This window comes from Lepisosteus platostomus, chromosome 25 (assembly GCF_059453375.1).
Source record: "Lepisosteus platostomus isolate fLepPlt1 chromosome 25, fLepPlt1.hap1, whole genome shotgun sequence".
NCBI lineage: Eukaryota > Metazoa > Chordata > Actinopteri > Semionotiformes > Lepisosteidae > Lepisosteus > Lepisosteus platostomus.
The window spans coordinates 4,249,934-4,272,242 of record NC_142635.1 but is presented as its reverse complement, the minus strand read 5'-3'; the positions used below and the strand labels follow the sequence as shown (position 1 = coordinate 4,272,242).

Below are 22,309 nucleotides of genomic sequence, written 5' to 3'. Positions count from 1 at the left end.
ACCCGGATTGAATTGGCTTCATTGATCTGTTCTGCTGACTACAGATAGCTGATGTGAGATGAGCGTTCTTGCGTTGCATCATCCAGGTGGGGCTGCACACTGGTGGGGGTGGAGGGGATCCCCATGACCTGTAAAACACTTTGAGTGGAGTGTCCAGAAAAGCGCTATATAAGTTTAAGCAATTGTTATTATTATTGGGGAATAAGATCATCAGGTCAGCTCAACCCAGGTCCTCTGTAAATCTGGGAAATTAGCTGATCTGATCTTAAGCGAATTAAAATCAGGTTTTCTATACAGACAAAAGAGTTATCCCTTCAGGAAATGTTGTTCCTCATGGCAAAATATTAGGGACTTTACTGTGATGTCCATGAATCAAGTGCTTTTTGAACAGCATCTAAGAAAGCAAAATCATTTTTTTTCTGCACAGAATTAGACCCAAAAAGAAGTTAACAAACAGCTTGTACTTCGACAGTCTATTCTTTATTTAATTCCACCGCACCAATACTAGGAACTAGAAGAGCCTTATTTTGTTTTGCAAAGAATAATGTTCCATTGGAAAACGATGTAATTGATGATGCATTGTGAAAGGGCCAGGTCCCAGTGGTGTGGTGATCCTGCGGTGATCCATAAACCTGTGGCACCTAATGCTGAGCAGCGAAAGACACGAGTGCAGGCTGTCCTTGCCCTTTCATTCAGTTGAATAACTGAATTCATTGAACATGAAAAATTGGCACATTTAAATCAGCCACCATATATCTGAATAGCAACCTCGCCCCCTGGTGGCCATATAACAAAAAGTCACTTTCTAACAGATCATTTAATTGTTGCAACAACTTTAAAAACCCAAAGCTGAACCTCATTTAAAAAGCGTCTTCTCATATAATTTGCATAATACTTCGACATCCAGATATTTTTAGATGTGTTTTAGGGCTAACGTATGCATTGTATTTTAATGCACTTAAATGGACGAGTGCGGGCCTGGATATAATTACACTTGTAGAAGGCACAGCTCCAGCCCACTGTGCGCCTGCTGCAACTGGGAGAGCTGGCCAAGGACACTGAGTGGGAAAATAGATGGTTTAGTAGAAATGCGTTGTATAAAATGTATAAAACGTGTATAAAATGTTGGGAAGTTGCAGTTCGGGAGTCTTTTTTACTTTTTTTTATTGAAAGTGAGATGAGGCGCGAGAAATGAATGGACACGGCGCTGGTTTTCAAACTGTCCAATCAGCGAGTTACAGCCCCCTCCAATCAGGACGGGGCTGCCTGCGCATATAAACCCGAGTGCGGGCTGCTGCTCTCAGTACAGTGCTGATTGTGAAGAGCAGCGAGGAAGATGGCGAGAACCAAGCAGACCGCTCGCAAGTCCACCGGCGGCAAGGCGCCCAGGAAGCAGCTGGCCACCAAGGCTGCCCGCAAGAGCGCCCCCGCCACCGGCGGCGTGAAGAAGCCCCACCGCTACAGGCCCGGCACCGTGGCTCTGCGGGAGATCCGCCGCTACCAGAAGTCCACCGAGCTGCTGATCCGCAAGCTGCCCTTCCAGCGCCTGGTGAGAGAGATCGCCCAGGACTTCAAGACCGACCTGCGCTTCCAGAGCTCCGCCGTCATGGCTCTGCAGGAGGCCAGCGAGGCTTACCTGGTGGGGCTCTTCGAGGACACCAACCTGTGCGCCATCCACGCCAAGAGGGTGACCATCATGCCCAAAGACATCCAGCTGGCCCGCCGCATCCGCGGGGAGCGGGCTTAGACACGGACCGCCTGCTGCAGCATCTTTTCCCTTGAACACAAAGGCTCTTTTAAGAGCCACCACAACACTCGAGAGGGTTACATTATTCCATTATAGTCTGTACGAGGCACAATTCTCGTTTGGTTAGCGGATAAGTGAAAGCCCTACCGAGAAGCGGTTTTCTACCAACTCGTGTAAAAGCCCCTCTGCACGACTGCACTGCTGCAGTACACCAGCGACACACGTCTCCCCTTTTGCTCTAAATTCGCTTTTCAGCATTCATATCCACATTTGAAAGTGTTCAAATGCATGAGATTTTTTTTAATGACACAAGAGCGATTGGCATTAAAAGCCCTTCCGCTACTCTTAATTTTCTTTTCCGGTGTTTGGCGGGGAGCGCGCTTAGACACGGGCCGCCTGCTGCAGGATCTTTCCCCTTGAACACAAAGGCTCTTTTAAGAGCCACCACAAAAATAAAAAAAGCTCAAATATTTCACTGCTGATGTCCTGTACTGTATTGCAATGTGTTACAGTTGAACACGTATAAAATTGACCCCCCTAATTTCTTAGATCCTTCGGTTTCCGGCATTCAGGCACCTCGGTTTAGAAGGTGATTAAACATGAATGACGGATTTATTCCTACACCGATTAAAGTCTGAGTACAGTTCATAATCCATACACCGTAGTATGTTGTATTTTCTGTTCCGTATGGGGCGTTTTGGTTCAGAAAAGAGCACCTCACATGTGCAATGGATTCTGAATTTGATATCGTTCTTCCTAGATACGTGGGTTCGGTATTGACATTTCTTAATGCTGTCGGTGTGGTATGGGTTTAGGTTTCCTTTGCTCTAAAGTTTTACCCTGTAAGAAAAACTGCAAGTCAAAAACGTGCTGCAGCACCGACTATCCTGTATTGCTAGCGCTCGATAAGACTGGGCTTTTCTCGAGTCCAGGTTCAAGCATTCAAACCACGTGGGGAGAATTTGCACAATCCTACAATGCCGTTGGTTAGGGAAGTAATCATGACAATTTCGAAGTGTTTAAAGTTTAAAAGTGCCTGTTTAAAGTTGCTGTGGTGGAGAGCACACTAGTACACTACATTTTCCTTTCCGAATTCTGTTTTTGTGTTGTGCAGGGAATTAGATTGGTCTAAATCTACACGAGAATATCACAGCACCGCGGGTCGCATCAACATAAACACAGGTAGTGACATAAACATTGAATACTCGAGGTCTGTCCTCTCCGGTGCTGCTGTGGTGGAGAGCTCTCCGGCAGGGAAGAGGTTCCTGTGCAGTCTGGGCTGCTGCTGCGGTCGGAGAGGAGGCGGGCTCGTGTGTCAGCGCGCCTCCTGTCTCAAGCAGGTCCGCTCTCAGGCTTGAAAAGAGAAGCGCCGCGGCTGCAGCCCAGCAGTGTGTGTTGTATCACTAACTGATAACTTGAAGATGTCTGGAAGAGGCAAAGGCGGAAAGGGACTCGGGAAAGGAGGCGCTAAGCGTCACCGCAAGGTTCTCCGCGACAACATCCAGGGAATCACCAAGCCCGCCATCCGCCGCCTGGCTCGCCGTGGGGGAGTGAAGCGGATCTCCGGGCTGATCTACGAGGAGACCCGCGGGGTGCTGAAGGTGTTCCTGGAGAACGTCATCCGCGACGCCGTCACCTACACCGAGCACGCCAAGAGGAAGACCGTCACCGCCATGGACGTGGTGTACGCGCTGAAGCGCCAGGGCCGCACCCTGTACGGCTTCGGCGGCTAAGCAGGAGCGGAGCTTCCCTACCGGACCGGACCCCGACATATCAACCCAAAGGCTCTTTTAAGAGCCACCCACCTTTTCAGAAAAGAGCTGAAATATTTGTGCTGGCCTGTGGAATGAAGTTATACTTTGAAAGTCCGGCTCGAATTGTAATCATAAGTCGTGTTGATTATCCTACCTTAATGCGCAGTACAGAGCGAGCTGTATATGAATCTGGTTGCTAATGGAAGAACTTAACGTGATGAAACGCGTTTTTCTGCCTATAGTTTTCAACCCCATTAGTCGCATTGCTGCATGCTTTGCGTTTCTTTCATTTAAGACATTTTCATCTTTAGAGCGCTCATTAGACGTGTTTAAAATGGTAGAAAATTGCAGTAAGGTCATGGGAACCGACTGGGGTTCAGCTACTAAACGGCTTGTTTTTCACGCACGCTTTATGGGTTTTAAGAAAGGAAGCGGGCTGCTCAGCTCTGTGCGGGAGGAATTCCACTAAATTCGCCAAGAGCCCTTCTCATTACATTCATTCTGTAGAAGGGGTTAGTGTGAAGGTTTCGTGAGCTCAGACTAATTTGAAAGCAGTGCCAAAGCTCAAAAGTGTTGCTATACAAAGCTGTTTGGTTGCTCAAGAGTGATTTTAAGGGTGCCTAGAATATCACCAAGAGTCCTTTTGACTCTAGGTTTGCACAAATCGCACATTTTACGCCGATCACATTTGTTTTCTAGGGTAGGGGACATAAGCGGAATGAGAGCGGGATTTCAAAAAATCTGCACGTAATGCGTAAACGGATCACACGGCCCTTTGTTCCTGAGTGCTCGGGCGGAGGGGAGAGAGAGGCGCCAGGAGTCAGAGCGAGCGGCTCAGGCGCTCAGACGTTTGAATTTCATTGGCGCAGAACGCAGCCAATAGGAGAGCAGCTCTCTCGCTGACCAATGAGCCGCCTTCTGAGCTGAGCGAACTGATTTGCATGCGGCCGCTATAAATAGGGGGGTGTAGGGCACCGGAGCTCTCATGCTTGTTTTCACAGAGTGCAGTTTGTGAAGATGCCTGAACCAGCGAAATCCGCTCCCAAGAAGGGCTCTAAGAAAGCCGTGACCAAGACGGCCGGGAAGGGCGGCAAGAAGCGCAGAAAGACCAGGAAGGAGAGCTACGCCATCTACGTGTACAAGGTGCTGAAGCAGGTGCACCCAGACACCGGCATCTCGTCGAAGGCCATGGGCATCATGAACTCGTTCGTCAGCGACATCTTCGAGCGCATCGCCGGCGAGGCCTCCCGCCTGGCGCACTACAACAAGCGCTCCACCATCACCTCCCGGGAGATCCAGACCGCCGTGCGCCTGCTGCTGCCCGGGGAGCTGGCCAAGCACGCCGTGTCCGAGGGTACCAAGGCCGTCACCAAGTACACCAGCTCCAAGTAAACCCGGCCCGCCCGTCCCGGATCAGCGAACCCAAAGGCTCTTTTAAGAGCCACCCACAGAGTCCGTAAAAGAGCAATCATGATTTCGTTCTTATTGCTTCAAACCCCTGTTTTCGAGGCTTTTATGGCCCCCAAGTGTGCAATCACATTCACACCTTGCTTGAATTCGACTTTGTGTAGACGTATATGTCTTTTTCTGGCCGTTTAGTCCTCTTTTAAAGTATGTTATCAGTATACCTAATTCAGTCTGATTATACACATAAATGACTTTTTTACATGGAGGTCTCTGCCTTCGATGCTTCTAATAGGCGACTGTTGGGAATCAGTTATACGGCATTTCAGTCTCAAAGCATTGAAACTAGATTTCCATGAGCTTTATTATTTGTTTCACACATGATCAAGGATAGAACTTGTTTTTATGAATTGGACCCATTCCCAGAACAGCCTGTGGCTGTTCCCGAGTGTTTGCTCCATTCTCCTGCAACTCTTTGGGTAAGGAAATGTTTCCTTTGCTCGATTCAAATGCACCTTGAGTTAAGTCATAAACAGCTCATACTCTCTCCCCTTCTAAAGGAGTCTTGAGAACAACCCTCAGCTTTTATCATCAGCTATTGCTTTTCAGACATTCTAAAAAATGTCAATACGACGTCCCTTGTTGTGATCAAGTGCCTTGCGGATTATGAAGCTGTACCACGCCTTGGTTGCAGCCTTTGTAGTTTAATTTACCGGCCGTTTTCATTGTCCGAATGACAACAAAAAGCCTGAGGACCATTTCAGGCTCCACTTCTCTGCCTGGGCTGTTTTTTTCATGTCAGGACAATTTCATTCGGTTCTCCAGTGTGTGCTGATTTTCCATTTGGCCTCTTTTAAAAATCTCAACAGCCTTATAAGACCTTAAATACATGCATTCCAGCAATTCCACTATATTCTAATAGGGGATTTGGACATTTATCAAGAAATAAATAAGTGGTACTTTTACGAAACTGGTCTAGTCCTTTCTTAGAAGCATCGCTTCCTGGAGTGTGTTACTGACGCTGCCCAAAGAGCCGAATAAATCATTTATTTTAATATTGCAGACGTCCTTTTTATCGTGATAGCTCACCACCAGACTTGACAGTATTTCTTGCACACGATTCTTATTTTTAGCGGTGTTAAAAATTAATATATGTTTGCACTACACGACAAAGTGCCGGATGAGCACCGCCTTTCGAGTGCTCTGTTGTCGGATTTGGGGCATTTCTGTCGAAACTACCGCACAGACTCTGCTGAAGCTGAAGCACTTTTGAAGATCGGGGGGTTTTCTCTGTACCCGATGTCTTTTGTCGGCGGTTCTGTTTATGGGTAACGATTATTGAAGAGTTTTGTGCGGGGAGAAAACACAAGTGCGAGCGGGCTGTGCGGAGCGGAGCTGCAGCAGCAGCAGCGGTTGAGTCTCCACGGTTCTCATGCGGCCTTGAAGTTCCGCCTGCGCGCGGAGCCGCAGACAGTCCGACAGCAGACAGAGACGCAGCGATGGCAGAAGAAGTCGCTCCGGCCCCCGCCGCCGCGCCGGCCAAGGCGCCCAAGAAGAAGAGCGCCGCCAAGCCCAAGAAAGCGGGCCCCAGCGTGGGAGAGCTCATCCTGCAGGCCGTGTCCGCCTCCAAGGAGCGGAGCGGCGTGTCCCTGGCCGCCCTGAAGAAGTCCCTGGCGGCCGGCGGCTACGACGTGGAGAAGAACAACTCCCGCGTCAAGCTGGCCATCAAGAGCCTGGTGACCAAGGGCACCCTGGTGCAGACCAAGGGCACCGGCGCCTCGGGCTCCTTCAAGCTCAACAAGAAGCAGGCGGAGACCAAGCCCAAGCCCGTGAAGAAAGCCGCCGCCAAAGCCAAGAAGCCGGCAGCCAAGAAACCCGCAGCGGCTAAGAAGCCAGCGGCCGCCAAGAAGTCGCCCAAGAAGGCGGCGACCAAGAAGCCAGCGGCCGCCAAGAAGTCGCCCAAGAAAGCCGCGAAGCCCGCAGCGGCCAAGAAGGCGACCAAGAGCCCCAAGAAGGCCAAGAAGCCAGCGGCGCCTAAGAAGGCGAAGAGCCCGAAGAAAGCCAAGGCAGCGAAGCCCAAGGTGGCGAAACCCAAGACGGCCAAAGCTAAGAAAGCGGCTCCCAAGAAGAAGTGAGCGATCGACCCTCGAGTTAATTTCCTACAAACCCAAAGGCTCTTCTAAGAGCCACCAGCCCTTCCGAGAGAGAGCGCAGACTTTCCCTTTTCACCGCTTGAAAGCGCCGGTTCGCTCGATAGGGGGGGAGACATAATTATTTTACACAATGGGGGGGATTGAGTTGTAGTTTTTATTAATGATACTGAAATGCGATGCTGGGTAAAATGTACAAATGTAAATACTCTAAATACTATTGTAGAGAGTGGGTGCGCAGAGGAGGTGTAGAATTAAAAGGCCTTTTTGTTAAATAAACGTCCTGATCTCCATTGAACAGCGTTGTGACTCCTTGCATCTCCTTTTCATTTAATGAATTTAGTTGAGGCGAAATGTTACATTGTTACATTGCACGGGGGTTTTCATTAGTGTGTGACTTGCAATTCGTGACTGCTAGTCTCGCAGCTATAGCGGACACGTGAAAAGGCGTAACGTGACAGATGTGTCACTCTAATAGCGACAATGGTGACTTTTCAATATCGAGCCCTCGCAGGCGGGTGATCCAGATTCTTATGGGAGTGGAGCTTAATTCCACTCAATGTAGCGTGGTTACTGAGAGTCAGACGGTGGTGAAATTCACTAAAATATACGTTTTTAAGCATGAAAATGACCGTTTAAGCAAAGATTTTTGCACATTATCTGTTGCAGTTTTGCTAATCGCCTGTTCTGCACATGGCCTGTTGTGTCTCTGTCTTTTCTTATGCAACTGTATTGTTGTTTTTTTACCACTTACCGTCTGAGAGCTAGCTAAATCGCATTTCGCTATTCCATATACCTGTGTATGAGAATAATGCTAATACGGTTGAAACTGAAAAACACATATTTTCTCACTCGGCCTCGGCAGCAGAGCCGCGCTCTGTGTTCAGAGTCCGAGTTTCCCTCCTGCCTGTTGATTGGTGGAGACCGAGAGCGCTGCTTGGCAGCACTGATCTCTGATTGGGTGGAGAGCTTGTTCCCGTCCGTCCAATCACGTTCAGCCGCGACTCTTCAAAAGCGGGGCGGCAGACAAGTTGTGATCATTGTTAGCAGTTTTCTTCAGACAAGCTTGATAGTGCAAGATGAGCGGCAGAGGAAAGACCGGCGGTAAGGCCAGAGCCAAGGCCAAGACTCGCTCTTCCAGGGCCGGACTGCAGTTTCCTGTGGGCCGTGTCCACCGGCTGCTGCGCAAGGGAAACTATGCTGAGCGGGTCGGCGCCGGAGCCCCGGTGTATCTGGCCGCGGTGCTGGAGTACCTGACCGCCGAGATCCTGGAGCTGGCTGGCAACGCCGCCCGGGACAACAAGAAGACCCGCATCATCCCCCGGCACCTGCAGCTGGCCGTCCGCAACGACGAGGAGCTGAACAAGCTGCTGGGCGGCGTGACCATCGCGCAGGGCGGCGTGCTGCCCAACATCCAGGCGGTGCTGCTGCCCAAGAAGACCGAGAAGCCGGCCAAGAGCAAGTAAACAGCCCGGCAGAGACCTCCGACTGACCCGAACCCAAAGGCTCTTTTAAGAGCCACCCACAGCCACTTGAAAAAGAGCGATTACTGTTGTTTTCATAATATAATTGCAATATTCGCAAATAGGTCTGAGCACGTGTTTTTCTTTCCCTGAGTTTTTAGCAGTGATGGCTGTGGCTCAGAATCACAGCCGCTGTGTGGACGAGCGATTTCTGTTGCGCTCGCAATACAGTTCATACAATCATGTTTTGTTCAGTTCGTTCAAGTAGATTTCCCCCTTTAATTATAAACGAGCAGAGCAAACCGGGTTCCTTATTGTACTTGTAATCGGGGTTAGAAGATTGTTCTTTTCATTCACATTATTCTATTATATTTATATTATTGTATAACGAGCTTCTAACCCCGAGCTGTCAAGTTAAACAGAAATCGGGGTCCCTCAGCACAACACTCCCCTGAGTCACAGGATGCCCTTACATATATATATACTATAACTTGTATTCGATTTAACTTCGTTATAGTCAATTATTCTATTTCATGACTTAATGGAAGAATATTAAATTCCTGGATTATTATAGTTAAAAGAAATCAAGGTCCTTGACAGGTTATTGATTTCTAGGTATAAGAACGCCTTTATACTTTGATTTGATAAAACAAAGAAGATCGGAGAGGGTGTATGAACTGCGCGCTCCTTCTCAAAGTATCCAATCAGCGAGAGGCTCCCGGGGCCCTTCAGCCAATCAGGACGGGGCTGCCTGCGCATATAAACCCGAGAGCAGGCTGCTGCTCTCAGTACAGTGCTGATTGTGAAGAGCAGCGAGGAAGATGGCGAGAACCAAGCAGACCGCTCGCAAGTCCACCGGCGGCAAGGCGCCCAGGAAGCAACTGGCCACCAAGGCTGCCCGCAAGAGCGCCCCCGCCACCGGCGGCGTGAAGAAGCCCCACCGCTACAGGCCCGGCACCGTGGCTCTGCGGGAGATCCGCCGCTACCAGAAGTCCACCGAGCTGCTGATCCGCAAGCTGCCCTTCCAGCGCCTGGTGAGAGAGATCGCCCAGGACTTCAAGACCGACCTGCGCTTCCAGAGCTCCGCCGTCATGGCTCTGCAGGAGGCCAGCGAGGCTTACCTGGTGGGGCTCTTCGAGGACACCAACCTGTGCGCCATCCACGCCAAGAGGGTGACCATCATGCCCAAAGACATCCAGCTGGCCCGCCGCATCCGCGGGGAGCGCGCTTAGACACGGACCGCCTGCTGCAGCATCTTTTCCCTTGAACACAAAGGCTCTTTTAAGAGCCACCACAACACTCGAGAGGGTTACATTATTCCATTATAGTCTGTACGAGGCACAATTCCCGTCTGGTTAGCGGATAAGTGAAATCCGTGCCGAGAAGCGGTTTTCTGCCAGTTCGCGCACGACTACACTGCTGCAGTTAACCAGCGACACTCGCGGAGTATGGAGTATGTTTTGAAAATGCAGGATATTGGAAGTTTTCTGTGGAATTTCGGTGTTAATATTATACGAGTCTTTACTATAGAAAACGGAGGTGAATAATATAAAAATGTCAAACTGACCCTCTGCTGTGAAGGCTCTGCAAAACATTTAAATATTTTTTCCATTGATAGAATTAAATACTCAAATTCTTTTTGTGAGAAAGAGCAGTTGCTTTAACTGAAACAGTTACAGGACCGATAGAAAAGTATCTCCCCGTTTGTAAGGTTAAAGCTGAACCAGGGCAGAGCTCCTGGGTGCAGAGACCACGACTGTCCAGCAGAGGGAGCAGGAGAGTGTGGATCGGGACACGCTCAGGGGAGAAAAACAGGACACGTTTGGAAAACGCTCTGGAAAACAAGGCAAAAGTCTCTAAAATAAGAACCGCAGTTCTAAAAAATGAACGATTTCAACTGTGGATCTCTGGTGAGTTTAATTATTTCTTCTTGCTGTTTGATTGCAGTTTTAGTGTCGGGTCATTAATAAATAGTAAACGTGCTGTAGTTTTTCTCAGTAGAGTTTGGAGAGGTTGAGAGAGGTGAGATTCCAGCTGTGATTTCTGAGCTTGATTTGTATTTTGTCTGAGACGAGTCTGGGTAGGGTGAATTGGGGGTGAGAGTTCAGCTGTGATTCCTGAGCTGTAGTTTGTCTACGATGTGTTTGGATAGTCTCAGGGATTGAAAGTCCAGTTGTGATTTTTTCTGTGTGCTGTATTTTGTTTTAGAACAGTTTGGGGAAGAGTGAAGGAGGTGTGTCAATTTGTGAATTCTGTGCTGTAGTTAGTCTCAGAATAGTCTGGGGAGGAGTGAGAGTCCAGCTGTGATTTCTGTGCTGTAGTTTGTGTCAGAAGAGTTGAGGGAGTAATGTACAGGCATTGAGAACAATATGTTTCCCTTCGTACTGTTGTCCCTCCTGGGTATACATTACTGCACAGAGCCAACAGGTACCAGTCTGCTGGGGTATACAGTACATTACTGCACAGAGCTGCAGCACTGCCAGGTGGGCTAATTGAACCCAGAGCCCCAGTGCTGTGAGGTTGCAATGCTAGCCACTCTACCAGCATGCTGCCCTCACTATCAGCTCATAATCCTTTCTTTTCCTTCACCCTGACTTCTGAAGTCACAGCTCTGACTGCCTTCGGTAAGACTTCACGTTCCTCCTGGGTGAAGCCGTGTCTCCAGCTCTGTGCAGCGTCGTGACCCAGCGCTGTGTGACAGGTGTGCTGGCAGAGAGCAGAGACCCCCACATCTGAAGATCTCACGAAGCAGCCACTTACAGGCCCAGGTAAGACACTGCTTGACAGCTTTATGGCTGCTCATCAAGTAACTTAATATCAACACTGGAGCATAATGTTGATTGTGTGATGAGAAGATTCAGCAGAATATATTTAAAGAAAATGGTCAAACCTGTAGATCAGTGGATGAGCAGATACAGATTTCAACAAGTTCACAAATTTGGGGAAACTTCTGTTGGAAAAACCTGACATTTATTTATGCATCCTAAAATTCAAATGCTTCAAAAAGGAAGCGGTTCACAGAGTTGTAGGTTGTGTGGAGAGCAAGTAGAGACTCATTTACACATAATCCTGTCCTGCCTGGAAATTCAACAATACAGGAAACCTCTAACACTTAATAATACAGTGAATTTAAACATGCAATTCCCCGTCTCCCTGGTGTGTTTGGGTAGTTTTACTTTTGATTACTTGGAAGTAAAGGGTAGATTTATACTAGGTAATCCTTTTAGCTGCCAGTAAGAAAACAATCAGAAGAAACTGGGTTTGCTGGAAAGCCCCCAACATGTGAACAGTGGATCAGTGCTGTGAGGGAGATTTCTGTCAAGAAAAATAACAGCTTTCTCTCAGGTTACAGGCAGAGAGGTTTAGCAGATACTGGTGAGCCTGGATTGGATTTACAGCCTCACTCAAACCTGATTTCATTTGGTGAAAGAAGATGAACCAGTCTTACGGTGTGGATTACGAGCTGTCTGTTGTGTTTTTACTGACTAGTTAGATTTCCTCCATCTATACTGGCACAGTGTAGAGAGTTTACCACGTGGAAACATCATGTCACAGTCAGATGAAGGAGGACAATTGTTGTGTCGTGTTTAGGCTTTATGTGTGTATCCTCTTGTTGGTGAATAAAAAGCCTGTGAGAATAACCGTTGGAAGTTCTCCGCTGTAATTCCAGGTGTTGTGGGAATTCTGCAGTTCTGTTCTGTTGGAGGCAACAATACTGATAGGACTACTATAACTTCAGCACTTCACTCAGAGGATTAAAAATTTGCCTCAAAGACTCGGCACGTAACCTAGGCGTTATATTAAAGACTCTCATTTAATTCTCATGTTAAAACAGTATCGAAAACATGCTTCCTGCAGTTAAGAAATATTGTGAAACTAAGGTAGTTTCTCTCCACTCAAGACACAGAGAAATTAATACATGCTCTTGTATACAGCAGGTGATGGGCTGGGCACCAACTTAGTTGGATGCTGCATCACTGCCGTGGATCCAAGAGGGACATCGTGGATACAGCTATCGTTTAGGAGGATTTTGCTGGTCTACAGAGATCTGCATGGATTACTGACATACAGAAGATATGATTGATGGACTAGTACCCTTATTCATTTATTTAATTATATAATGTTAGCATTCCCAAAGGGGTTGGGCAGACAGTTGACATTGGACCCCTAGAGGTTTCTTTTCTCTTTACTGAGGAGTTTGTGGTTCCTCTCCTCCGTTGTCTTCTGATCTTTTCTGTTCTGTATTCACAAGCTGTATGGTCACTTCCTTTGTTAAGTGCCTTGGGGCAACCTTGTTGTGAAAGGTGCTATTTAAAAATAAATTGCATTGAGTTGAATTCTGCGAGTCGCTCTTTAAATATCTCGCCTGTTACTTCGCCGGTTTCACAGCTCACAGTCGGAGGATAGAGGCTGCAGCTCGGACCCCCAGTCGCCACACAGGCCATGTTCTGCTGCAGTGAGGCCCGAGTCTGCCAGGGGTCAGAGGTCAATAGTCCCGTGGTCTCTCCGGATCCATGTGTGCCTCTGAGGAAGGAGGCTCCGAGCTAGAAGACAGCAAGGTCCTGCTCTGGGGTCTGCCTTCAGAGGGTCAGGCCCTGAGCTCAGGCCTGGGGGAGCAGTTAGCAGTCTCCCCTCCTCTCGCTGGGGGAGCCTGTTGCCTGCAGAGTTCATTCTGGCTTCACGTGCAGGTCACCTGACCAAACGCCCCTCTGGCCGGTCGCATGTTGCTGTGCTGACCACTGTCTAAAGCTCAGAGCTCCACCTGTCCTCACTACCCCAACACCTGCAGCCCCCCCCCCAGAGAGGGTCCTGATGAAGCCCTTCCTTCCTCTCTTACCCCCCAGCTCCTCTCTCTGTGGTCGGCCCTTTCCTCCCACAGGGGCTGGTGACCCACCCTCTCAGCTGAACTGCTGCCCTATTCCTGCAAGCTATGGTGGCAGTTTTATTGGTTTATCTGGGTGAAGGAAGAGTCACAGTGCCAACAGAGCACCAGCTGACGTCACACACAAGGCCAGAAGTGTGGGAATAAGTGAACTCAGGTTTCATTTTTAGCTCTTTATTTACTGAACTGTATTTTCAAGTTCCAAGAAAGAGAGGAGACTCAGTTCTCCTGTGGATCGTAGCTCTGCAGGAAGCAGAGGGGAGACTCGTTGGGATTCAGGGGTGATTACTCTGCTGGGGTGTTTCTTGGAGGTTGAGACAGTAGACACAGCTCCAGTCCTCCAGCTCCTTCCTCTGGGACTCCACTCAGGACACTGCATGAGAGACTCTTCCTAGGGGAGACCTCCTGCAGCCAGGGGGCAGATGTCAGTCCCTGCAGGGAAATGTTTACTCCCATTACTAAAGAAAAGCTTTTATTGCAATAATGAAAGCAGTTTCCCTGTGTGAGAAGCCACATCCCTTGAGTTTCTGGTCCTGCTTTGTTTCTCCTTTCCAGGGATCAGGGAAGACAGGAGCTGGACTCTTCTGCTCCTGCTCTCCAGGGGTTCAGGCTGGGAGAAGAGAGGATCAGCTCCTCTCCCCACTGGCAGAGGGAGGGGGTTCACAGATCTCTCTGCTCCAGCACTAAGACACTCCTACTACCAGACCTGAGGGCTGTAGGCAACCACTGTCATACAGTATTGAATTACATTCGTTCACCATATTGATTAGCAGTGCATTCCAATTATTGATTCTGTACTCAACCTGCCAACTGTAGGAGTTCTGTCTGCACTGAAGTAGCAGGCGTTGGTCATGAAACAGCTCCAGCCAGGACAGCTGCCCTGGGGACTAGTGGAGAAGCAGCAGGAAGGTCAACATTTCCTCCCCCAGCTGGAGTCCCTGGCAGCAGCTCTTCCCTGGGGAGGCTGAGCCCCCTCTGCTTGGCCAGGAGAAGCCTCTGGGACACCCTCTGCTGGGCTGGCAGCTCTGGCCTCTGCAGGTACGGTCCTCTCCTTCTCCAGGGGCACTGGGCAGGACCCCACTGGGCCTCTGGGGCACCCTCCTCTCTGGGACACAGAGATACTCCCACACCGCTTCTAGACACTGGGCTCAAAGTTCCCCACTGCACTGGAGACCCTGGGCTCACAGCAGACTCCTTCCTCTTTCCTGCTGATCCTGACCTGGGACAGTACAGCCCCTCCTGCTCTTGGCAGGACCTGAGCTCAGGGTCCTTCAGGCTGGAGCCAGTCCCGTCCAGAGCACCAGCAGCTGCCACACCAGCTAGGCTCCTGGTTTAGAAAGACCCCCAGACCAGTCCCATCAGTAGCAGGGAGACTGGGCCACAGCCCCACACTCACCGACAGGCTGAGCTCCAGCACACTGCTGGCTCGACTCCCTCTCCTGAGCCCCTGTGGGTCAGCTGTCCAGTCACAGGGCTCCAGGCTGCAGCACTTCACATGACCACTAGAGGTACTGTCCCACTGCCACCATCACAAAGGGAAGATCATGGCTCCAGAAAGCCTGTGAAACCAAAAAGACAATAAGAGACATTTACAAGCTTAAACAAGAGAAACACAAACAACACCAAAAGGCTTTCACTAAAGAGCATAAGACCCCCCATGGTTCTAACCATGACCTATCTATCCAAATCTCACTGCTATTCATTCCTGTGCCTCTGACACAGCTTTTATACAGCTCAATCCCATGTGAAAATCCTCCCAGTCCAATCAGCCCATCAGACAATCAGTGTCCACAGGTGCAGCTCTTGACACTGGAGAGTCTGAGTCCTGTTCTGCAAGCCTGCAGTGGCGCCACACTGTGGTTAGTCCTGTCTCAGGGCAGCCTGACAGACAGGGACTGTGGGAGGAATATTGTCATATTCTCACAGAGGGAGATCTGCAGGGACTCAAGGAGGCAAAGACAGACAAGGGATTCGTTACACAATGATCTTACTGCGTGTTTTCAGACAGGAGTTGTATCCTGTTACAGCTGAAATGAGACATAGGGTGTTTGACAGATGTACAGAGGGGTTTAGACACAATAATCAATACAGGATCAAATACAAAAGGATCAATACATCCTTTAGCAAACTGTAGGATGAAAGTGAGTGTAAGAAAGGCCGCAGACCTCCAGCTTTTACCCCTGATCTGTAAAACATCAGGGATTTAAAATCATAGCTGGAAAGTGACAGATCTCTGATCCAGACAGATCAATAAACACACATGTGACAGGCAGGGATAGATTTCTCCAGGACTGTGTGAAATAAGTCAGACAAACTGTTCCGGACTGTGGCAGAGAAGCACAGTTAACAGAATAGTGTCTGAAAGATCTGCAGGTAAACTGCTGAGGAAAACAAGTTCATTTCCAGCCACTGAGTCAATGTGTCAGAACATTGACTCAGTGATGGAGGAAGAAATAAAACTGATCTGAAGACAAAGAGAAGAACACAGAAACTGACAAACTGACACTAAAGTAAAACATTTGTGATGAGAACATGATTTCAGTCAGCACACTGCACTGAACCTGTCAGCTTGATGAAAAGACATGTTCAGGAAGATCAGAGAGAGAGACAAGTGTTCAGGCACCTTCAGCACAACATCCCACTGAGGCTCATTCAGAGCTGGTGAGAGTGTCAGTCTGAGACTCTTGGCCTGGAGCTGGTGTCTGTTGTGTCACTGAGGCTCAGGGCCAGGAGCTGGACTGGATACAGATGACATCACGGTCAGTGGAGCACAGCTGGAAACTGAAAATGGCTTCATTATAAACAGCCTCCATAGACACTTATAGCAAGGTCTCCGCCTGGCGGCCACACTGAGAAATGTCACCTTCTGACATCGCTTTTCACAGTGTTATGGCAACTTTAAATGTCGACATTTGAACTGATTAAAATAGTTCAGTTGGGTAACCGCGTCAGCAAGGATAAACTGCAAAGGAACGAGAAATAGGTTTATTCTCTGCTGAAAAGTGAAGAAAGAAAACGCAACGTTTCGGCTGTCGAGCCTTCTTCAGGTGTGAGCTGAACGTTGTGTTTTCTTTCTTCTATGTTGAACTGATTGTTCGCTTAATCCTCTAACATTAAAATTTGTATCCTAGATTATTTTTCAGGGTTATCATTCGGAGTCTTGTAAAAAAAAACTTTTGACGAGTATAATTCTAAATCATAACTTATTGCAACTCGCTATACGATCGTTTTAACATGGGATATTTCGATATCGGCGGTTACTCTGGATACTAAATTAACTGCATTTACTACATCTTTAAAAATTTTTAGCTCTAACAGGATTCTGAAATCAAGCCCATTGATCGGGCTACAGCAGGGGGTGTCGATTCCGATAACCGTCCGCCGGCGGCGATGGTGATACACGAGTCTATGGAGGGCTCGTTTAGAGTGCAGTAGTGAAGGTCTGTTGTGTATTAAACACCCGGATCATGTGACTGGGGTCAGTACTCGCTTGTTTATGAATGAGTGAATACACAGCCAATCAGATCACTGGATTGAGCCCAGCGATGTCGCGATTGGTCAGTGTGAGTTATTGCTGATTGACAGTAAGCTTTCCCAATTATAGACAAGACTCGGTCCAGTTGCCCAATAAACTCCGAGATTCAGGAGAAGGGCGGGAATTTTAAATGTGTTGTTGTTTCGCTGCGTCTAAGAAACAGGAAGGAGTTATTATTTAGCAAGAAGTAACAATTAATCGTTGTCGCCTTTCTTTGTTAAAAATCTGAGGCGTCCTTTTATACTGTAGCTGTAATTTTTTGTTGTTTGTCTCGTATTTTGTTCGTCTGAACACGTGAAATCACGGCGCTAAGTTACAAGAGTTGCTGTGGAAACTTTATTTCTGCTTCAGACACGTTGAGCCTCAGTGATCGTGAACCTTCCTGCAGATGAATTTGATGATGAAGAAGACGATGATGGTGAGACCCTCGTGTGTCAGAACGTGTCTTCTAACTGTTACTGGAGAAACAAGACTGAAGCTCAGATCTTTCCAAAGGCTGAGTCCCTGAGCTGTGAGGATCATGAGGACCAGCTGGACAGTCCACTGTCCACTCCACAGCCCTGAGGAAGGAGGTAGGCAGGACAAGAGCTCGTCTTTAACAGAAGCTGTGAGAGCTGAGGGTAGATTTTACTTTATATATTTATTCTATAAATATATTTATATATTTATTTATATATTTATGTAGGTGGCGTCTTTCCGGCCTAAATGTACATTATCAGGCCTGGAGAGATTACTTATCTGATTATAAGGTTACTATAGAGTCTGCTAGATCCACCTACTTCTCTCACATCATTGAAAATCACCAAAACAATCCCAGACATCTTTTCTCCACCATCAACAGACTGCTCAAGCCAAACTGCCCCACCACATTACCTGCCTCATCACAACTTTGCAACACATTCTTAGATTTCTTTAGTTCTAAGATTGACAACATCCGGCATCACATTCTCTCCACTACGGATATAATTTCCACACCTCCTCCCTCCTCATCCAACTTCTCTGGTTCCCGTCTCTCCAGCTTCTCTCTTCTTGACTCAGCATCCCTAAACAAACTAGTTACGCGCATGAAACCCACCACATCTATTTTAGATCCCATTCCCACCACTTTATTCCAGTCCTGTTTCTCTTCTCTCTGTCCCATTGTCCTCAATATAATACATGAATCCTTGAGCACCGGCATTGTACCAACGGTCCTCAAAACTGCTGCTATTACCCCAGTGCCAAAGAAGCCTAACATGGCTCTCGACAATCTTAACAACTTTCGCCCCATCTCCAACTTACCCTTTCTCTCTAAAATTCTAGAACGTGCTGTCACACTTCAGTTACATAACCACCTCATGACAAACAACCTTTTCGAACCCCTCCAATCTGGCTTCCGTCAACTTCACAGCACAGAAACCGCCCTAGTCAAAGTCACCAACGATCTCCTAATAGCTTCTGATTCTGGTTCTCTTTCCATACTCATCCTTCTTGATCTCAGTGCTGCCTTTGACACTGTTGACCATAACATCTTGCTTTCTCGTCTCGAGACTGTGTTTGGAGTCTCTGACACTGCCCTCAAATGGTTTAAGTCTTACCTCACTGATCGCTGTCACTTTGTCTCTCTCAATGGGTACAGGTCTGAAATTGGTCTTGTCAAGTCTGGTGTCCCTCAGGGCTCAATACTGGGCCCCTTGCTCTTCAGCATTTACATGTTCCCACTTGGTCAGCTTTTAAGATCACATGGCCTCAGCTTTCATTTTTACGCTGACGATACTCAAATATACATCCATACCAAACCCGACACTGATGTGGCTGTCTCTATTCTATCTAATTGCATCTCTGACATAAAAATTTGGATGACTCAAAACTTCCTTCATCTTAACTGTGACAAGACTGAAGTCATGCTTATTGGTACCCCCCATCAACTTCGCAAAGCCAGTCCTGTAACCCTGTCTGTAGATGGCTCTGTACTTGAGCTCCAATCAAAATTGAAAAACCTTGGGGTCAGCAGCCATATCACCCTGCAACTCACAACTGGCAACCCACTGAAGCTAAGCAGGTGTGAGCCTGGTCAGTACCTGGATGGGAGACCTCCTGGGAAAAACTAAGGTTGCTGCTGGAAGAGGTGTTAGTGGGGCCAGCGGGGGGCGCTCACCCTGTGGTCCATGTGGGTCCTAATGCCCCAGTATAGTGATGGGGACACTATACTGTAAACAGGCGCCGTCCTTCGGATGAGACGTAAAACCGAGGTCCTGACTCTCTGTGGTCATTAAAAATCCCAGGGCTCTTCTCGAAAAAGAGTAGGGGTGTACCCCGGTGTCCTGGCCAAATTTCCAATTGGACCTTACTAATCATGGCCTCCTAATAATCCCCCTCTATGAATTGGCTTCATTACTCTGCTCTCCTCCCCACTGATAGCTGATGTGTGGTGAGCGTTCTGGCGCACTATGGCTGCCGTCGCATCATCCAGGTGGATGCTGCACATTGGTGGTGGTGGAGGGGAGTCCCCATTACCTGTAAAGCGCTTTGAGTGGAGTGTCCAGAAAAGCGCTATATAAGTGTAAGCTATTATTATTATTATTATTATTATATTCGATTCTGGCTTAACATTCGACCCACATGTACAGCATACTGTCAAAACATCTTTTTTTCACCTTAGAAATATCGCAAGACTACGCCCTATGCTATCATTAACTGTGGCTGAAAAGCTGATCAACATATTTGTATTCTCTCGAATTGACTACTGCAATGCTCTGCTCCCTGGGGTATCTAAATCTACTCTGAACAAGCTGCAGTATGTCCAAAATTCAGCAGCCAGAATCCTGACCAGATCTAGTGCAAGTGTTCACATTACTCCTATCCTGGAGTCCTTGCACTGGCTTCCGGTCAAATTCCGCGTAGACTTTAAAATCCTCATGCTCACCTACAAGGCTTTACATGGCTTGGCACCTCAATACCTGTCTGAACTTTTATCGCCCTACTCCCCACCTCGCAACCTCCGCTCTTCAAATTCTGCCCTCCTTACTGTCCCCCAAGCCCGTCTACATTGTATGGGCGACAGGGCCTTCTCCTGCTATGCCCCCAAGCTCTGGAACTCCTTGCCCAAGGATATTAGAGAGTCACCTTCTCTAAACTCCTTCAAATCCAGACTCAAAACCCTCCTTTTCAGAAAAGCCTTTACTTAACTGGTTCCATTCTTCACCCCTCTGCTCTTCTTAATACCATCTTCCACGGTCTCCTCTATTGTTATTGTTGTATTGCTGTAATTATAATTGTGTCCTGTCTTGTGAAATTTTTCTTATTTATTGTTGTAGTCTTCTTATTTATTGTTATTGTCATCCTGTAAAGCGCTTTGAGAAGCCACCTTTAAAAGCGCTATATAAAATAAAGTTTATTATTATTATTATTATTCTCATCGTACATTTTATGAATGGGCTCGTTGTGTTAAATGTGCTGTGTATTGTGTTGTGTTTTTTACCTGTCTGCAAAAACACTTTCCCCTCTGAGACAATAAAGTAAGTAAGAGGTGTCCAGTCCTGGAGGGGTCAGTGTGTGTCTGTAGATGATCCAGATGTTTTATATCAGCAGCAGTATTTGTTTGGTCCAGTTAAGCCAGTAACCAGCTGGTTTAGCTCCAGTCTCTCTCCTCTGTAGCTCTATACTGTGTCCATGAGAGATCTAGAAGACAGAGATTACGTGTTGATTTGTGTTTGTTGATTTACTTATTACATTATAATATTGATTTTTCTCAGCACTAGAATAGTTAAAGAAAGAATACAGATTCTGATTTAATCTTTATTTAAAATTAATTCCCTAAACATCATTTAAATGTTAGATTTTCCAGCAATATTATTGAATATTTATAGACAGAGACAATGTTTTGAATATCTGTTAAATATATGTTTCTTTATATATATATACCTGTACAGATCTTAGTCAATCTCTGCTGGGTCTCTTCAGTTTGCTGTGTGTTATGTTTATATTGTCTCTCTGTTCATTCTTATTATTGCCATCGTGATGTGGAATAGTGTTGTCAGTTGTTGTGTTGAAAGGAGATGAGCTCTGTTGTAGTAAACTGTGTTGTGCTCTTTGATCCCTCTGTCTGAGCTGCTCCTACACTGCTGTGAGTATTTTCTCAGGGACGGCCTCTGGAGAATCTGGACCATCCTCAGGAATGGACACGGATATCAGCTGACTGTTCCTTCACTCCTTCATTCTGATAATTCACTACACTAATGTACTGTTTTAACATAATAAAACACTCCTGAGCAATCTTTTAGTCACTTGGTTTTATCTTATTTTTGTTCTTTAATTAAAATCAGGTTGTGAACACTTCCATGCTCCTGGGTTTTATTTCCAGTGTCTGTGAAGGAAACTGTGGTCTTCGTGGTTATGAGAGAGCTCTCTGCTAGTCATTAAATCGAAGAGTTTCGGGGGAACTTCTGATATGAGCTCTGTGCCTTGTGAGGGGGGAGATTCTCATGGAGAACAGTGGAAAGGTGAAGTCTAATTGTCCACATTTCTAATTCAAGTCTAATTCCATCATACTGTCAAACTCAGAGCTGCTCAATACAAACAGATGGAGTCACACTGTCTCACTGCAACACCTTTCACAGTGAAGCAGAGTCCTGTGCAACAGGCAGGACTGACAGCGCCTCTGAACACTGTGCAGGATCACAGCAGGTACAGATCACTGCAGGATTCAGCGCAGCTCCAACTCTCCTCAATCTTCACAAACATCATCAATTCACTTCATCTGAGCTGCAGTTGTGCAGTGGCTCCTGCAGTCCAGCTGTGCTCTCTGGTCTGTCTTTAGTACAGAAGGGGGTCCTGCACTCGGCCGGAGAGTAAATTCCAGTTTTTAAGCTTTTTTATTTGACAGCGCTGACATTTCTACGCTGCGGTGTGGCTCGTCGTGTAGCGTGCTGGGTTGCGGCGATAAGAGGCTGGGTTCAAATCCCCAGGCACATCCCCAATGTGCAGTTCAAGCCCGTAAAGAATAACTTTTGTAAAACCCGAAACACAGTAGGAATAGTATTTTAAGAATTGCAAGAATAGGAGGGATACCTTTTTATTTTTTTCGATTTTTTTCGTATACCGAAATATTGCCAGATAAGTATGACCGCGGAGTTACTCCAAATTTGGCAGGAAGTATAGCTCACTCTGCTAAACCCCGACTCTACATCTCCACCCTGGAGCCCCGGGTTCGAGACCCGCCTGGCTCGGTTGATATTTTTCTTTCGAGTTGAACTTGCACTCTTCTGATTGGCTGTTCTTACACCCACCTCTTCCACACGCTGATTGGACACTGAACCCCGCCCTTAAGCCCAGCCACACCCCCTGTCTCAGTCACCATGGTGACGGGACGCGTTCCCTCAGCAGCGCGGAGCGT

General features: G+C 47.5%; 4 protein-coding genes, 1 long non-coding RNA gene and 1 pseudogene across 5 annotated transcripts; all 6 read left to right on the top strand.

Moving 5' to 3' along the window:
- The first annotated feature begins 1,336 nt into the window (after nt 1-1,336).
- LOC148640800 (histone H3) lies at nt 1,337-1,747 on the top strand. Its single transcript, XM_088620113.1, has one exon. The coding sequence runs from the start codon at nt 1,337-1,339 to the stop codon at nt 1,745-1,747; it is 411 nt and encodes a 136-aa protein (XP_088476239.1).
- Nucleotides 1,748-4,504: 2,757 nt separating this feature from the next.
- Nucleotides 4,505-5,015, top strand: LOC148640799 (histone H2B 1/2). The gene has a single exon (XM_088619592.1). The coding sequence runs from the start codon at nt 4,519-4,521 to the stop codon at nt 4,891-4,893; it is 375 nt and encodes a 124-aa protein (XP_088475718.1). The 5' UTR covers nt 4,505-4,518; the 3' UTR covers nt 4,894-5,015.
- Nucleotides 5,016-6,355: 1,340 nt separating this feature from the next.
- Nucleotides 6,356-7,353, top strand: LOC148640798 (histone H1 pseudogene; annotated as a pseudogene).
- A 781-nt stretch (nt 7,354-8,134) lies between these two features.
- Nucleotides 8,135-8,521, top strand: LOC148640797 (histone H2A). The gene has a single exon (XM_088620112.1). The coding sequence runs from the start codon at nt 8,135-8,137 to the stop codon at nt 8,519-8,521; it is 387 nt and encodes a 128-aa protein (XP_088476238.1).
- Nucleotides 8,522-9,339: 818 nt separating this feature from the next.
- Nucleotides 9,340-9,750, top strand: LOC148640796 (histone H3). Its single transcript, XM_088620111.1, has one exon. It carries the CDS (start codon nt 9,340-9,342, stop codon nt 9,748-9,750), a length of 411 nt encoding a protein of 136 aa, XP_088476237.1.
- A 6,934-nt stretch (nt 9,751-16,684) lies between these two features.
- LOC148640795 (uncharacterized) lies at nt 16,685-21,190 on the top strand. Its single transcript, XR_015930256.1, has 3 exons — nt 16,685-17,353; nt 17,431-17,507; nt 21,057-21,190. It is a non-coding gene; the product is annotated as an uncharacterized LOC148640795 (long non-coding RNA).
- The last annotated feature ends 1,119 nt before the right edge of the window (nt 21,191-22,309 follow it).